The 18,817-nt window shown below is 40.3% G+C and overlaps 2 protein-coding genes across 13 annotated transcripts in view; one reads left to right on the top strand and one right to left on the bottom strand.

The window, feature by feature from the left end:
- Positions 1 to 1,317: 1,317 nt before the first annotated feature.
- On the bottom strand, positions 1,318 to 12,470 carry Drp1 (dynamin related protein 1). Its single transcript, XM_022843199.2, has 10 exons — positions 12,369 to 12,470; positions 9,423 to 9,536; positions 8,775 to 8,886; positions 7,662 to 8,381; positions 7,036 to 7,334; positions 6,608 to 6,797; positions 6,326 to 6,447; positions 3,734 to 3,952; positions 3,207 to 3,479; positions 1,318 to 2,872 (listed from the first exon to the last, which is right to left on the bottom strand). The coding sequence occupies exons 1-10, from the start codon at positions 12,468 to 12,470 to the stop codon at positions 2,816 to 2,818; spliced, it is 2,208 nt and encodes a 735-aa protein (XP_022698934.1). The 3' UTR covers positions 1,318 to 2,815.
- A 1,155-nt stretch (positions 12,471 to 13,625) lies between these two features.
- LOC111266063 (uncharacterized) overlaps positions 13,626 to 18,817 on the top strand; it is a 20,156-nt gene continuing 14,964 nt past the window's right edge. For 4 of the 12 annotated variants that reach the window (XM_022843216.2, XM_022843208.2, XM_022843203.2 and 1 more), the window contains exon 1: positions 14,393 to 14,769. The gene's annotated coding sequence lies outside the window, so the exon portion shown is untranslated. Of the gene's footprint in view, positions 13,715 to 14,392; positions 14,770 to 16,111; positions 16,405 to 17,895; positions 18,005 to 18,817 lie in introns of those variants that run through there. The other 8 variants (XM_022843215.1, XM_022843207.1, XM_022843206.1 and 5 more) reach the window with 5 other exon arrangements.

The following is an 18,817-nucleotide window of genomic DNA, read 5'->3' as shown; positions in this document are numbered from 1 at the left end:
GATGGGTGTTCTCAGGAAGTTATCAGAACTAGTACATTTAAGAATATTAATGACCGTTTGGCAATATTTAAAGTGAACTTTCGTAAAGCAGCTGCCCACAAGACCTGTATAGAAAAATAGGAACTGAAAATTATTTTAGCGGACCGGAAAATATTCTTCCGCTTCAGCTTACCAATAATGTCATCAAAAATACCTCGATATTTTTAGAACCCCCAAAGGCTAGAGCAACTATTCATCGTGCCTTTGAGCCAAATTATCAGAAATGCATTTTTATGATAAAGGTTGTACAAATTCTTATTCTTTTATTTATTATCGCTAAACGCTTGCAAACGATTTCATCATTGACGAATGTTGGACTTTACAACCTCTTAAGATACCTACTCTACGGGTAATATGACGTACGAATGTTTATGGAACATCTCTTATTTGTAATATTTCGTAATACATTATAGTATGTGATTTGCGATAAAGCGGTAAGGTATCGTCAAAAATGTTCTGCAGACCAATCTCTGGTGTTCTACGATGATCTTCGGTCTCAGTAGCTTAACATCGTCTATTGAATGTTCTACAAATTATGCATCTGCCGGACATAGTAGCGGTTCAATCCCATTTTCATAATCATCCAATATGGAAGTTAATTAGGAGTGCTCAATTGGATAGCCCCATACGCATTCAAAACAGAAACTTGACGCTATGTTCACATGATTTTTGGAACCTATCAATCTTGTAAAATCGTTTACCTAATTCTGTTAAACAAGTCTCTACTCTCAAGAAGTTTACTGAGTAGATAACTTATGAACTTCGTGAAAACAACTGCTTTTCTTTTTTTTTTATACCTCTATCCATCCTTTATCTGTCAGTAGCCCTTTGAGTTTTATTTCCAATATTGCCGATTATTAGATACTCGGCTAATATTGTAATATGATGTTTATTATTATTATTGTGCTCTTATTATTATTATGAGCGCAATGATCCGTGATCGCTTAGTGGATGAGATATCTGTCTGCCAATCTTAAGGACACGTTCTGGTCTAGGCTCAAATTCAGGCGCAAACGCACTTTGTTTCGTGATAGGGTGCGACCGTTTGATGGAATGCCTAACGGCGACGCCGGACGTAAAACACGAAACATAGAGAGGATGAACGCGCTACTCGGTGTATTTGCGGTACGAGTCTAACTTAGAATGTGTTCTCAATAGTATCTGTGCGCATGTATTTGCTTTAACGGAAGTCGACACTATGGACTGTGGTATAGGAATGACTAAAATTATATTAGTAAACCTAACTTGAGAAGGTATACAGTAAATACGATGTTGGTGTTTTCGTTCTAGCGCTTTGTAATCACACTTTATTTGAAAACTTTTTACTTTTTTGTGTGTGTGTCTAAGATAAGACGTCGCCACGCCACCCCTCCCTCAATTCAAAATTGTAAGTCATGCGCTATTCCATTAGAAGACAACAAGTTAATGATCATATTACAAAATTCACTTGACTTCTTTGTCTTGCGGTCCCAAATATTATTTTTGTTTTTCGATTTGGCTCTCCATATGTACATACAGCTAACCAAAAGTGTTGTCGTTGTTGACGGCGACTATGCTTTTTACTTCTAAGGTTACGATAAAACTTCTAATTTTTACTGCTACAAATAATTATAAAAATCATACTGACGATACAATTGTCGTAATATTTAACTGGAGCACATGGAACATTTTATTTGGACTAAAGGTGAGCTAACCGAGGTTTCGTAAGAGAGGCCTTGTTCTTGACGCCATCAACCCAGTTACTGTTATTTTGGCCAATCATATCGGTATAGTCGACCCAACCTGGTGTCGACGGCTCTGCGTACATAATACTATCGTCATGCAAGTCCCGAAAACAAACAAAAAGTAAAAGAATTACATACTTGGATTCAGCCGTTGCCGACATTCCCTTTAATGTCAATATCTCATTATCACTATTTCATATATATATGTATATATAAAATTAGGCTATACCTAAAATTCACTCGTACTGGCTACTTTCTACCATGGGTACGGCGGCCACAGTTTACATCGTCCTGCAATATATTCATGATGATACACACCGTCTGTTATCCTTCTTAGCAATAAGTATTTATTACTAATTTTGTTCCAGAAATGAATAAAAATTGACGATTACCATCCCGAAAATGAGTTTTGCAACTGTTACAGTAGTTGTTATAATCATAGCCGTTGTTGTTTTTGCTTTACTTAGAATTGCAGAATGAATAGAGTCGCTGATTTTACTCCTTCATTCTTTGTATAACCATGAGTCTGTGTGTCCATCCCATACAAGATGACACACTTTTCGTACGGTTTATGTGTCAGAGATCATCTGTTTTCGCTCCCAAAAGGAGACATGCCATTCAGTACAGCAGATTTTTAAACCTTCAAGTGCTTTATGGCATCTAAAATTTTGCGGGAAGACCACGAAACGGTTGATCTCTGCACCCGCGGAGTCGAAGCGCTGATCTAGAAACTAGAAATGTAGTTCGGATCTTTTCTTGCTACTTTTGTGTGCTTATCTAGTTGTCCTATAATTACTATAACTAGCTACGGATTTCTCTTTTTGTCTGCCTATTAATATTCCTATTACTATAGTGGGTAACGGCGCATTGTTGCCCATGCCTTCGTTATCTCCTTGCGGTTGTTGCTCGTTTCCATAGTCACGTAGAAGACACCAACCGCATCCTGTACTATCCGACTGTCTTCATATCATCCTGTATATAGAGTTCACATTTGTCTTCTCTTCTGTGCATGTCTCGTTAGGCAAAAAATGCCACGTGCTTATTGAGTTTCTTTACCACATATGAGTTTCACGGATCTCTCCTATAATTAGACTTGACTTTTGCAGGGCCTGTGGGAAACAATTGATAAAACTCGGTTTATATACTTAGTCCAGTCTTCTTTTCATTTAAAACCAAGTGCGCCTGTGTAACTTACAGTATGCGGACCGTTACAAAACCATTTCAGACTGTGAACCCCATCAAGGATAGGGGGTACTCTAAAAGATGGCGTTCTACTCAACAGAAAGCAACGTACTATTCAAGTGTTTCTACGGGGTTCGGAAATACGCTTCGAAAAATGCATTAATAGAGTTTCGAGTACCTAGTTGCTTCCACAATTACTTTCACCATCATTAATTGTACTAATTTGAGTAAGATATTTTTATTATCTACAAATACACCTACAGTGAGCATTTCAATGGCCTCTTTTCGACGAGCGCCGATATGATCGCTCTCCGCGAGCAGCGTTTCGAATTGCTCGTGCTTGTACAGGTGAGTCACCAACTCCGACTGCAAGTTATCCTTTACATGATTAACAAGGAAGTGCATGATTGCCTTCGGTACCGAGTCTTGGATATTTTTTCGAATGATGAGGAAATAGGACTTTATTAACTTCTCAATGACTTCACAGTCGTGCTGTTCACATGGTGAGAGCTTTCGTGTCGGAGCCGTTGTAGGCTGAAAGTGGTATCATGCAAAAAACAACGAAACAGAGTCAGTAATAATAACGATATGTGGCATATATAGAAACAATGTCATAACACAAGCGGCACCGTGATGAATTAGCTTGGTTTGCAAACGGGTTATTTCATATTGGCGCTTACCACAGAGTTCTTCGATCTTCATCGTGACCATTATCCCAATTATCCAATCCACTTTTGAAAGGCTTTATATATAATGACTTTAATCATACCGCTGCTTTATCTACTCACCACTTCAGCCAAAAAGCTGGTGGGCTTCACAGGGCTGACGGGTTGCTTGGTTTTATGTGCCGGCGTTCCCTGACTGCTCGGGGTCGCTTGGCTTGAACCACCCCCCATCAGGTTAGCTAGGAAACCACCTGAGTTTGTAACTGGTGCGATTGTGGGCGTCGCATTCTGGATAGACGAAGGTGCATCCAGGTTCGCGCTGAATGTTCGCAGCGAGGTACTCTGTATTTATGATGGTGAACGATTCCAGACGATGCCCACGGGTACATTCAATGAAAACCGGAGAACGAACGAAATGCAAGAGGAGAATAATCTTAACATACGTAGACTTGATAAGCATACAGTTTCACCAAGTTAGGTTGGAATAAGCTAGTAACATCAACACAACCAAGCAGTTTCTGGCCAGTAAGCTAATCAAGCGTTTATGTACACAAAAGAGGGTACATACGCATAACATGCATGAATATAAGAAGCCATTGATTGAATTTCACGTTTTTACAGATAGAACTCAACGAATATGATAAATGGTCCTTACTTTTTCTCAAGGTACAAACGTAAATCAGATTTATTGTCTGCATAAATTTAACAGTGTCCTATTTTTCAGTTTTATTTGTTCGAAAAAATACTGCTCAAAAACGAATATTCAAGAGTTGTGGTCCTTTATAGACGTACGCAGATTGCCCATGAACCTAAGTAGCGTCAAAGCAAAAATGAAACACTTATTGAAAATTTGTTTTTGTTACGAAGAAATTGTTACACTGATATTACAACATACCCGGCTCATCATACCCAATAAGACACAACAATTTTCGTCTTTTACTACAAGGTTCATCATGGGCCAGCTTTCGCTTTTCACTAGGGCGGCAGATGATTCCGACGATGAGATCCCATTGATATTTTACAAGATTCACAGGAAGATGCAAAATGTCCTATGAGAAAAATACCCCATGTAAACTTTTTCGAATAAAGCCGCACACACAGTTTTGGAACCACAGTAAGTAATCCACCTTACAGTACTAAATGATAGGTATCTGAAAACCTCGGCAGGGTTCATTATTTTCTATGGGTTTACCCATTGTCTCCGAGCTTAGAAGCCTGTGCCAATTTCTTGTTTCAAAAGTTTATGTTACTCGAAATAGTAATACTTGATTATATTTACTTTCGGACTTCATCTGACCAAATATCTATATTATAAAAGTTAAATTACAGCCAATCATTTTTAATGTAAATGGTCCTTTTTGGCAGTACGGATTTATCCTTTTCAAATAAACTTTCTGCCCTCAAAGAAATTACAGCTTACTATACTATGAATCCGGCTGTGAACTACGGTTCTTACTGGACTACTGAGCACTAACCACAGAATAAAATTTTAATGGTGTCTTTTTTTCTGCCGTAGACTACATATATAGGGCGGAGGGTTGCCGCTGTTTGATTCTGGAAACGATTTTCATATCTGTGATATATAGCCTTATTACCCAGTAATCAAATACGATAGTTGTTTGTTAAAACAAAACGGATATAAGCCACGCGAATAACATTCTATTGCGAGCCGTACAAGCACGAGTAGAACTAATAATACATCGACTAAATGGGTAGTTTTTAACCATGTATCAGGAACAAGGTGTAAATAATTAGTTAGACAATAAGAATTTTAAGCAATGTCGGCTACTATAAAATGTAATACTCTAGAAACATATTTCCACTTTGAAGGTAAATTTTGTGCACATGGTCTTTGTAATATTTACGTACTTTGTCACAGCCAGGTGTCATACTGGTGCCATACGCTAACTTAATATTGCTAACTGCTTGTTGTGCGAAAAGCGTTTTGCTTAAACACCAAATCATGAACTTTAAGTCATTTCAAAATTTTTTTAACCTTATGTACAGGGAATAATATGTTCAAGATGAGCTACAATATTCCTTGGCATCCTTAGAACTGGCTCTAGGTTTCCTTCTTCATTACACCGAACAAAGTATAAGTACAAAAATGACAGTACACACATGTCACACCGTCCAGTAAATAACGAATTCGTGCTAACAGTAACCCCTTATTATGTCGAAATCAGTACGAAATACACCGTAATGGTTTCCTATCCTGACCAGTCTGATGGGAAACCTGTCCCGAATCTAAAACAAACAAGGTTTGTAATCAAAATGCAGTCTAAACAACTAGGAAAGAAAGAGGGTAAGTTCGAAGCATGGAAAGCCAATGGGGAAAAGTTGTGATAACAATACTAGCTAAATTTGATTATAAGCAGCATCGAAGTTTCGCTAAAATCGTCTCTCTGTAGTCATGATTTTTTAATCCTTCGCAATTAATTACCCATGTAAATGTAAATGTTGGTGTTAGATGATTTGTTTACAGATACAAATCAATGAAAGATAAGCATTGCTTTAAACATTATATTATGATGTTACAAATTAAAGCTGAGTTTATGCGGTTGCTTTCCTTCAACCATTTTAAGGCTGTAAAGCATCTGTTGGAGTCAATAACACCAAAAGCAGCAGATTGGTGCTGTTACCAATGACAATTGCTGGCCGCACCATTTGCTTTTTAACTATACTGTGAAACACTTCGAATATTTTAATGCTTACCTTATTCATAATTTTTAAGTCGACGTTGGAAGTCCCGTCTCCATTAGCCATTACGACCCCCTGACCCGCGTGATCGCAACTGTGCGCAAGAGCACTCTTCATCGGACGCTTTTCTTCGGGGCCTATAAAACAAACAGTAAGAATATAAATGTTTATTTATTGATTACTTAATGCCAGCTATTAAAAACTTTATTAACAGTCCATCTGTTACATTATAGGTCACATTTAAATGCCCGCGACAAGCTAACTTATTGAAAGAACGCGAGTTGAAACTGGGCTTACCCTTCGAAAGTCCCCGAACAAGGGTGGCGTCATGGAAATCGGGGTGTTTGGTATTGATGTACGCGAGCTCAATACAGACTATGTTCTCTACCATCGAATTGGTTGGCGGAAGACGTCGTCGCAAGAGCTGTGTAACAACCTCTACGATGGACTCGTGAAGCTTTGGAAAACGTAACATTTCTTGCTGAACCTGCAAAATGGCCCAGCGATAACACAAAGGCAATAGATCTTAGCCATCCGCATCGTCCCGGTATTTATCAATTTATTGATGTAATAGTCTTAATCGAACGCATACTTGAAGTCCGTGTACACACACATGTATAGGGTTAATTCGAGAAAACATACATTTACATTAGCGACAGCTGCCTCCTTAAACGTTTTTATGGTTGCCTCCTTTTTTTTATGTACCGACAGTATCTTCTACTCACTTCGATACCACAGTGCTGAATAATTCGCTGCATCTCTTCGTGGACAAGTTCCACACAACGAAGTGATGGCTCTTCCAGCCGTCGAATTTGTCGTTTTACAAGTAATTCGAAGGACACTTCCGGGACGAACAACGCTGGCCGCGGGCCGGTCGCGTTCCGTATTGCCGTCAAAATGTCAAGCGTCGTAAGTCCGGCCAGTGGATCGATGCTGTCTAGGGTTCTTCCAAATGTCTCGTGAAAGATGTAACAGATGCGTGCGCCACCACACAACTCTGTCGTTTCTATGTTACGAGCCGTACCTAATGGTAAAGGTTAGAATAATGAATACAGTGAATTTTTGTTTGATGAGCGCCACATTGTCTTTGAGCAGCTAATTTAGATCTTCAAAGATTTAACAATAGCACAAGGTCGTAGTGTCTTGCCGGTTTACCACCGACGAGGGTCTACATATAATCAGGGAACGAAATTCAACTTAGTCATTGAACTCGAGTTCACAGCTTACCACGAAAGAGTTAATTGGGATTATTGGCTACACGCAGATTACTTTCTACAACACAACACAGCATATTACAATGAGGCTCGATGTGGCATCGGGTCGAAACATTTTGCTAGTTTCTTGAACGTACCTTCAATGGTGGCACAATATGCCGAAGCGAACTTGGTGATAATCTGCAAGAGCGTTTGACCCTTATCATCGACAGTTTCGCCATACGAATTAAGTAATTGTTGGAACTGTGAGATCATCACATTGACACGGGTCTTCAGCTCGGGCAGACAGTCGCGGATATGGTGCATCAACAGACGATTCAACGTCTTAACAAGATACGGGGTGCCGTTCCTGTTTGCCAAAGCAGGATACCTGCGCTGAAGGTAGGATGCCTCATCTTTGAGAGCCGCGCTAATATCCTTCTTGTTCATAATGTCCTGTTGGGATCTGTTGACTACACCGATGATGCCGAGCTTGATCGGAATGACTCGACCGCAGAGCACATCAACAGCGTCTGTTCCCGCATCCATAAGGTCGAGTTTTGTGATGACAGCCAAAGTACGTCGACCCTCGGGATCGACATCTCGAGCTAGCTTGATGGCCTCTGATGTCGCGAAGTCGGTGTTGGCTGGCGTCACCGCGAGAATAATCGAATTCGGATTAATTGTAAATTTGAGGATGAGTTCCTTGATTTGGGATTCGATATCTTCTGGCTGGTCACCGACGGGAACTTTCGTCAAACCAGGTAGATCGACGAGTGTGAGATTCACAACTCGGTTTGAGTAGATCTTCAAGTTAATGGATTCAAAACAGATACCTTTGTTCGTACCGGAAACTCGGTCGGTGTCTTTCTCAATTTCTGCGGAGACACAAACAAACGCACATATCGTTCCACGTCAGATGCTCACAGTGCAGGCGATTCATTTAACTAAGCTAGCATTAAGGTATTGCAAGGCATTATATCTTTCAATAAGCAAAAGTTAGGGTTCATAAACAGATAAGCAACTGTTTCAAGTTTACGTTTTTCATAGTTCTTAAACATTGGTTCAAACGACTGGATCATGAACAGAATCCATTGAAATTAACATTACAAATTATGATTTACTATTGTTAGATACTATCATTTTATAGACATTGTTTTTCAATTAATATGTTTCAGATAAATATATCAACACTATTAAGTTTCTTATTTTCAAAGAACTGCTGTTCTGGCCATGATTATTATAAAGTCAAAAAACAAAACTTTACTTACCTTCCCTAATGTCATTGAAGTCAGTGAAAACCTTATTTTTGAGATGCAAAAATTCACCCCACTCTTCAACTGCCATCGTCCCTGATTCGAGACTTCGATGCGTTTTGTCATCCTAATTCGGCCAAACGTAATTTAAATATGAAAAAAAAAAGGATTATTGACAAGCTGACATGGGATAGTGCTGAGTAGAGGAAGTTATAGAGAATCAGCCAAGTAGTACAAGCCTCATTGTAAACCCAAAAAATAGCTTATGTAACCCCTAGGGGGCTCATATCGAACTGCCTACATCGTTTCATAAAATGAGAAGTTATTGGTATTATTATTAAGCATCAGTTAAGCCGTATGCCAAATAATTTAGCCGAATAACTTCTATAATTCCCATGATGATAACATCCTAGGATAAGTTAGTCATTATTTCACATTTGCGTTGCACTAATAACCACTTAGACTTACAATAGAGGAAAAATTAATTGTCAGTTGCTGCTATTTAATTCTTTACGTTTAATCATTTATTATTACTTATTACTAATTATTTATTATTACTTTACTTTATTCTTTCGCGAGCTTTCTACATGGCGCTGCCATCATTATTTAGCCGGTATACTTGCAGAGCACAATTTGTGTAGTCCGACATTGAAGTAGCTTTACCTTTGCGACGTGAACGAGCTGTAAAACCAGTGGTCTTCGAGTGACGATTCCTGAACCGCGAGGAAGGAAGTCCCGACCTACAATCGCTTCGAGTACTGAACTTTTTCCTGCACTCTGTTAAGATTAGGCATAGATTATCATTATAATTGTTTCCCTATAGATCCTACTGTAACATTTGTATGCACGAATCTTAACTAATGAAGGGGTCCAAGGCAAACATTTGAAAAAGGTGCAAAATTTAGCATTAACTCAATTACTCGAGATTTTTTAATTTCCAAGAGAAAAACTAATGCGATAAATGTATATTTATTATTTCTGATACGTAGTATATTAAATACTCTTTAGTATTTTTAGTCATTTCATGGCACTATAAACAGTTACTTTTCACTTTACAGAAATTGAAGTCGGCGAAGGAATTGCGACAAAATACTGACAAAACATAAATCAGTTTGTGATTCAAGATAGTTACCTACATTATTGTCATTGCACGCACCATCGAAGGTGATTTTTCTCTTATTAGAATTTCTTTAGATTAATCCTTATTCAATACTTGACGCGGTATTTTTACATTTAGCAATCCGTTCATCAGAGAAGAGAGCTCCCTATCACATTATCATAATGAACTTATCTAAAAAATAGTTCTTATAGCCAAATATAGCTAATTTATGCTCATGTACTGAACACTTCGTGACCAGCTGCTGGGTATATTAATTACTAATATATTGTGAAATAAAACTATGTAGAGACACCTATGGTTGAATTCGGTATATTGGCACTTTTCAAATTAGGGTTTTATACTTCAATAATATTACGTAATTTGTGTAAATAAAGAAGAATATGTGATACGATATTTTGGAACTCCTACAACACCATAAGGTCACGTCGTAGCCTCTTAAACGCTTCCTAAGAAACATATGACCTATCTGAACAACAATATCACATAGTGTTCTGTTCCCTACGTCAATTTTACTTAATAATGAATGTTAAATTACAATTCAATGATCTATCCGGTGCACGAACGACGGCGACAAATTCGTCAGTGAATGAGCCCCTTCGTTCTGCTGCAGTAGTTGCGTCCCGTCACTTAGCGGAGAAGTAACTAAGCCTTTTGATCGTGGCATACCGCCGTAGAGACGGGTAATACCCGCACTATTTTGTAAAAAAATGTCTATTAATAAGGGCTGCAGGCGTCCGCATGAAATATTCCAGCTTCATGAGCTGAACAATTGAGCTTGCTTTCTCGCAGTCAAAATTGGTCAGTTCAAGAGAGTAGCAAACCAACCGATGTAAATGACCAGGTTGGTGGTCAATCAGCCACTCGGCAAATGATGCTGATACTCACTAGTTGAGTAAAGGGTAGCCCAGGCGACACTATTTGCAATTTGTAACTTGCCAAGCAAGGCCAGAATGATACCACAACGGCAGCAAAAAACGCCCGACCCGACCCGAAAGTGGCATGGGTGTCGTTCACCTCTCGTTTTTTACTTGCATAATCTGCTCGCTAGGCTACAGTAGATGAACTGTGTTGTTTCTGCAACTAGCCGTCAGATATGCAAGCTTTGTTCCTACGAGCAATTGCTACAACAGAAACTAAGACTTCAGCGGATAAATAAAAATGATGTCAGTTTGCTGTGCAAAAACTCTGCCGTAAAAATTAGACAACTAGACTGCAACGTACAATGAGTAGGAACACGCGGTAGACTTATTTACGTGGAACTTAGATTTGAAATAAACAAAATTAGGATTTATCTAACTAGTCATTGAACGATACGAGGTACGGGTTCCCATAATCCCAAAACCAGCTAATTTATGACGAAATGTAGTCTTCATCGGCGCTATTAATACACGAACAAGGAAAATATTTCTCGGGAAATTTTCGGATTTCCATTGCATCAACGGTTTACGAACGCCAACCCTGTGTGTGTTAAACGTTTCAATTTTATGCGGCTGTATAGCAAAAATGTTAGACTTGAATTTCAACAATTCGCAACTTACTAAATGTTTCTAGAGAGCTACAATATTGCTTTATTCATGTCACTGGTGAATTTTCAGAGCGTAATCCTTTCTATTATGTCATTTTTTCAGCGCATTATGTCTCTCTTCTAATGACCAAGCAACTATGGCGTGTGTTAAATGTTTCTCTCAAAGAGTTTCAGGAGACTTTCATTACGTTCGGCTACAAAATGCAATATGATTGTCTCGACCAATAAAGAACTTTTCGCAAGTTAGCACACCCGTCATCACCAATATTTCTTAAGGGAACAAAGTAGCTACAGCTACTTTTGTTACCTATTTGCTTTATTTCACGCCACCAAAGCTTCGCTTTTGACGTCCCAAGGATTTCAGTATGTCTTATTATGAACATTTCCTCTGTATTTTGTCTTCATTGGCCACAAAGACGAGAAAGCTCAAAACGTCCACACCTGTTTTTCCAACACATGTTAGCGAGATGACTGACCGTTTGTAGAGATCGAATCTCGGTTAAGCTCTTTAAACATATCTCTAGCATCGGTGTCCATCACAAGCCGCCGGGTTCAATTTCCCTTCGTGCTGTTTCTTATAAGATGCTCTTTAAGAAGGTCTCGAAACTTCTTGTTTGTGATTCTTTCCACTGCTAACATCCAACTTGTAGTTGCAGCAGAACCGTTTACATATACGAAAGCACATAAACGTTCTCTAATATGTGCTTTATTTCCCCTTTTGTAAACTCACTTTTACTACGATTAAGCAGCAATTATCAAGGTAAATTGTTCGAGATGCTACGAAAGATTTCTTCGCATATGTCGTCAAAGCATCTGAAAAACTACTGATCTCTTACTAAGCATTGAAGTTCATTACGAGAAAACGCGGACACAGTAATGATCTTTATTGAGATTTACTGTTCCAAAAAGCAGTTCGTGAAAAGATGCATAAAGCAAAAGTAACCCCCAAAATACTATCACGAACCTGAGCGCCAACGACGACAATTTGGGGCAAATGCACAGCGTCACCGCCAACCGTTGTGAAGACGTCTTGCAGTTTATTAATAATCGGTATAAGGGCTTCCATGGCCCCTTTTGATTTTGTGTGTTACTGGAACTCTTTATTGTGAAATTCCTCTGAGGGTTTAAACAGAGCACAATGAAGACTAGTTTGTTGCTGTTTTTCTTTACCGAATGATCACTCGAATCCTTCCGACAACCTCACCTCGCCACCTCGATGACCATCAGCACCTTTCAATCATTGAGCATATTACCATTAAAAACTTCTTCTGACAACAGCCAACTTTTGATCCTCTCTCACGATCGATCAGTTCAGGTGCACAGCGCCGATACCCTTGGCACCAGTGTTTGTTCAAGGGTGACTTGAATCTTGGGAAGCGAATGCTTTTGCCACAGCACCGCACCGTGAACACAGTACAGGAGAAAACAGACAAATATCAATAACAACACGCGAAAATAACAACGACAACGACGACTCGATTTGATTCACTTTGTATTTGTAACTACAAACTGATTGTTGTCCTGCTTGACTACTTTGGCTGCCCGACTGGCTGGCCGGTGGGCAAAGATCATCGAACCAACAAATGGAAGGTACTAGATCAACTACGACGGTGCTGTCCTGCGCTACTGTCGACCGCTAGCTGGACCATTACCAGCCGCAGCATCAGTATGGAAGCAATACTAGGCCCCCTCTACGTGTGTATGCTCTAGGCGCAATCGGTGAGCGCCGGCTTCTCGTTTGTCTGTAACTGCAGCGATCAGCGCAAACAACGCAGTTCTCTGTCTCCGTTTCAGCGCGCTGTTGGGTACATGGGAAGAGGACAAATTCTGTCTGCCACCGAATGTCCTCCGCTCCCGCCCGCCGTTCTGCTGTTGGCCGTCGGCCTGGACGGTGTTAGCTACCTGGGCTGCCCCGCTGGAGCTTTAGTGGTTAGTTAGTTATGGCTGTTGGGCGAATGAGCGGCTGGCGGACGATAGTTCAGGCGACTAAGATGGCGCCGCATCGAAGATTACAGCGCCACAGCTATCGCACTGTTTAGTTTTCGCGTGGCGGGCGGCGCGCTTCGGCTGTGGACGTAGACTGCCATAAGTAGCAGCAAAGCCCAAACGAACCTCGCTCAGCCGATGGCACAAGGTTGGGGCACAGCTGTAGGGATGAAAAGTGAGCCAGAAAAACAGATGGGCGGTGATGACGATGCGAGACTCTGGAGTCCAGAGAAGTCAAGCAATTTTTAAGTGCTTATTGTCACTGCTGATAAGAGTTTTGCGCGTGTAGAACTCGCTGGATGACGCGAACGACAGCAACGATTGGTACGTCAGCAATTTGCCGCACTGATGTAGAGCCGAACAACAAGAGAGGAAAAATAAAAAAATATAGTCGTAACTATAGCGGACAAGCATGCTTTTCTTTCTTATGCCATACATGATAATGTTTCATTTTAAATGTTCGTTTTCAATTAGGAGTTAGAAAGGGCTTAAACGGACGCATAAGTATATGGGAGATATTTGACCTAATCTTTGAAAAGCAACTGAAAGGCTGATCAACAAAGTTATTTGACTGCACAAAAATTACGCATTGCAACAATTTAATCCTGCCAATACAAAGACGAAATCAGCATGTATCAGCAACAATTAAGCAGGCTACTTAATCTCGTCTCAACTTAAATTCAGAACCTTGACAATTCACCATTCCCAATACACCAAAGACGTAGTGAACATTCTCCTTCCTATTTGAAGTCCGTCGCGAAACTTACTTCCAACTTATTACCGTTTCTTCACTACGGGCCAGGTTCATTGTATTCCTGCTGCTTGATAGCTTGATCTATCACGAGGAACGCAGCTCTGGCAGAATGTTCACGCGACCCTCTCCTAATAGAACGGCGCATGTGCGTCGCTATCCGGCTGGCAGGATGGCAGGCTGCTGCCTAACCGTGTCGCGGCTAGTTTACCCTCTCCTACCAGAAAAAAAGCGTGCTTGAGTCGAAATATTGTGCTTCAACGCTGACGGCACCGGCCGTATTGTCGATGGCGGCCAAGTTACTCCAGCGTTGCTGCTCAATGTGCGCTACCTAACGATTGGCCGTGGGCGATAGTCGATGACCCTCTGCAAATGTAGACGCTAGAGTGCACTATAAAAGGGGTTACAATTAGGGTCGAGGGTAGCGGCTGCAGTTGACTATTCCTAAAAGTAACGTTCGTACGATTGACCTTTGCCCTGTTCTATGTTCATCAGTACCATAGGGTGGACCTGCTACCGGTAGCTGTGGCTGAATCACGCAAAGAGGACGTCAGAAATCGACACGGGTTTTGAACATTTGAACGAAGAGGCTAATGAGATGTTGTGCTTATTAAGTAAAAGCTAAAAAGTGAGTATACCTAAGTGAGTGAACAGTATTGAAGGTAAAGAGGCAGTTCAGTTCTCTCCATTGGAATATCGTAAGGTTTGAGTGCACTCGTTTGTTCGTAAACGCCGAACTGGAGAACGACGAACTTAGTCTGTAAGATCAGCGCCGTCTGGAGGGCGGAGCGGGTATAGTATTGGCTAGATGTAATATTAAACACGTCGTTCATGTTCTTATTATAGAGTCATGAAGAATGTGTTCGGATAGATTTGAATAGAATTTATATTTGCTGAAAATGCAACATAGTGTATGTTGTTGAAAATATGAAGGTTTTTTCTTTCAGAAATTATATGAGGATGGAAAATAATAATGGTTGGGAAGATCTTATTTTTTAATCTGCTACTGTCTAATTGACTGTGCTAGATTGCATGTGGTATTCTGAGTATGCAGTGTTCTGTTTTAGAATATACCTGTTTAAAATAGTTAGCCAAGACCTCACATTGCTAATACTTATCACCTAATCGTTAAATCTTTCGTCTAATATATTATGCATGTCGCATTTGATTTATTGTTCAACTGCCTATTGAAGCGGTGCGTTAATTCATGAGCAATCACTAGTAAGAAAAATAGTTGAAGCATTAAGTATCAGAGACAATGAGCCCAGAATTTTAAGAGATGTTTCCTCTACGTAATAACAACAGACACACATTTTCAAACGTAACGTAGTGACCATAGTCTTGATTTAAAAAATCAAGCCCAATTTCTCTATCGAAGGCCTCCTAAGCAAGTACCTCTCACGTACCAGTTGACAGCGAACATGGAGTGATTAGTGAACACGCATAAAAACGCAGGTATATTTAGTCTCTGTTGATAGCAACGGGTGGCCTGAGACCCAAACTGCGGATGTTGCACGCTGGTTTCGACGTATATTCATCACATATGCACCCATAGTCACACATGTATAAACAACATTTACTCAATAGCTGTTGCTAACATCCTTGTCGACGCTAGCAACAATATCAGGTCCATTAGAACATTTGTTACTGCAATTAGTCGAAGAAAAACCATGCTCCGGTACATATATATCGTTCTGTTCACACCATGACCACCCTGAGCCCGCGGTTAGAGTTAGGTCGGTTAAGAGTGCAAATATCTGTCATTTGTGTCATTCTGTTTGATTCGTTCATTGTGAGTCAACTGGGCTGCAATTTTTGACGTTGGTTTCGCGGCTAGCCTTACTGCCAGCTAGAAGCTATAACATATTTCAATTGTATTGCGGTTATGGTACTACCAACCTTCTGTGGATAAACACAGTTTCGCCACTGCCAGTAATCGTAGCCTAGTCTAATTCGCCGGTAACTTTCAGTGATGTGCCCTGGCCTTCAGCCTGGACCAAAGGATACAGCCAAACCCAGAACGGCAACAGCCAGCAAACACCACTCCGTTTATTTGCGGTGGCATCTGCTTGAGTTCGTATAGACCCAAGTTGCCATCGACGCGATAGAAGCCATCGTGACGCAATAGTTTGGTCGAATCGATTGACGAGTGAACCGTTTTTGCCACAAGTGGATCAAATCAGCTGCGTCGTCGATCAAGCAACGAAGATAACATCGACAAGTACTAAGTATCGGCAGCAGAGGGTCGGTTTGCCCGATGTTGGTTAGGCTTGTTCCTGCTACTTTAGGCTTTTATTGTATCTCGGTAAATTCGGAGTTAAGCTTAGCTGACGCGCTTTCTTTTAGTTTGTTTCTTGACTGGCGCATGCACCATTCCTCCTTCTTCCCATATTCCTTGTAACTGTTTGACAACTGTGAAACCGTGTGGGCCCGTCCCCTGCTCGCCCGTTCTCGCCGGTGTCGTTGCTTATGACAAGTCACTGCCGACATGACAACGGCGATCTTCCTTTTTGCAGTCAGGAAGAGCAAAAACTTAGGGGATTAAGGTAGAGGTAAAGGGGGCGGCAGAGGTTTAAATATAAGATGGCCAACTCTTCTACTTCTAATGAGAAGAAAATACTAAGCGTGATTGGCGCTTGGCTATCTGCTAGAAAAAGCGAACTGTATAAACTTAAACATGAATGCTATAATTATATTAATGCTATTGTATAACAACGTTTTGATGATGAACTACTACTATTTTGGAGTCAGACTTGTTTTGAAAACAAAGAAAAATGCATTATGCATAAATGTGTTTCACAGCTAGATCAATCGCGCTGAAATCGTTTCATTTGAAGTGCCAAACTTACGGGAGCGTAGCACGTATGGCTAATACTTGTCTCCGAGTGCATTGCCATAGTGACAAATATGATGTTTCTAGCTCAAGTCTCAGCGTTGGTAAACAAAGAATTTATAAAAATAGAGGCAACAAGTAAAGGTTGATAGCCACAGCAGTTAGTTACTCCGCAGCCTCGCAAGTTTGTTGAGGAACTTCATACAAGCCCAACAAATAGCTTCCAGCGCTCTTTGAAACAATATTCAAGGCCGACATAGCAGAGTAACTCGAAAGGGTCAGCTCGAAATCACACGCTCACTTGAACCAAAACTCCCCTGTGTAGCGTCCTCCATCCAAGAATCAGGAGAAGGATTACTTCATTGTTGACATTGTTTTTTATGTTTCGTTGATTATGGTCGACGTGAGCATGACGATATCAAAAAACCAATACGATTGGTTTTGCGTCTTCTTACCGAGTGAAGCTTATTTATAAACGGATAAGGCGAAAAGGCTGTAGGCATTATAGTTTGTTCCACTTCGTATAGCATCTCCATTAACGTTCCACCAGTTGGAAAGAAAACGGTCCAAATGGTTAGGCTGCTTTGCACTGAGCTCTAATGGGTAAATGAATAATGGGAAAACTGAAAAACGAAAGTATTCACAGGTGTTTACCCCATCTGCTCTCTGAGGACTTCATTTTATTTCAAATATTTTTTCAATCTCTTCAACTATGCCCCTTTATTGCCGTGTTTCTTTAATTTTTTATAGAACGACAGAAGCAATATGGGCAAAAGACTTACCAGAAACGAAAGATTTACTTTACGAAGACTGCAGTGTATTCACGTTAGTTGAAAAATTGAAGGCGAGAGAGTTATGCCGTGCGGTGTATTCCCTTATGGAGATGATATATCACATATTATCTATTTTTGTCAATACCAGGCTAATTCTGTCGGCTGGACGCTGTTTGCTGTTATTCTTTATTGGATGCAGCCCGTGTGATCTTTTATTACTCGGAAAATTCGGCCGAATCAGGATAAAGGTTTTATAGGTGAGTCCTAAACTATCGAACAAGCTTCCCAGGTTTAGTCTCATGTACAACTATTAGTCATTGGTTCCTGTAACTGTGACCTTTAAACTATATACATATATGTAATGATTTAGGGTGGCAACTATGAAATTTAATGACCTCACATATTCATCTAAAGTTACAGAACTGCTTCTGTAGTGAGCTTGGCGGTTGTAAATGGGAATTATAGTTAATCTTCAAAAAGGAAACTCAGTTTGGCGATTAGCGCAAAGCTAGAAAGGTGTTAGCTCAAAAGTACGATATTTGCACGACACTAAACATCGGGCTGGGGTGCGCGCCTGAATAATTATTGATTTCGACGGATACACAACGAAGATGCGACATTGTCGAACGTGAAATATCCAATGTGGTGCCATTAAGTGCTGGATTAGACTAGCCGCTGAAGTGGAGACTAAACGAACCACATGGTTAACTATTGTAATGACAGGATCGGGAGAAACCTAGTCTTGTTAATCATGACCGCTTCCAAATGGTCAAGAGAATTATCGTGCGGCGCTTTAAATCGACTGATTTTTTTTTGCTAAGCGGCGCAGAGCGATGCATGCTTTGCTGTGGCAACGGTGAGCTCCAAGCGGTTTTTTTGGTGGAGCGCACCACACGGTTTTTCATTTGCACCGAGGTCAGTTTGTAACGAACCGACTTTTGTTTTTTTTTAACATACAGTTATAACACGAATTTCGAAGAGCCTCATACTGAGCTGGCAATAGAACACTGTTCTGTTTCGTTCAAAAGCTTAAAGCAGCGCATAGTTACATCAACTCGTTCTTCTTTGTG

The sequence above is a fragment of the Varroa jacobsoni genome, unplaced genomic scaffold, assembly GCF_002532875.2.
Source record: "Varroa jacobsoni isolate VJ856 unplaced genomic scaffold, vjacob_1.0 scaffold_1047, whole genome shotgun sequence".
NCBI lineage: Eukaryota > Metazoa > Arthropoda > Arachnida > Mesostigmata > Varroidae > Varroa > Varroa jacobsoni.
This window is presented reverse-complemented; position numbering and strand designations above follow the sequence as displayed.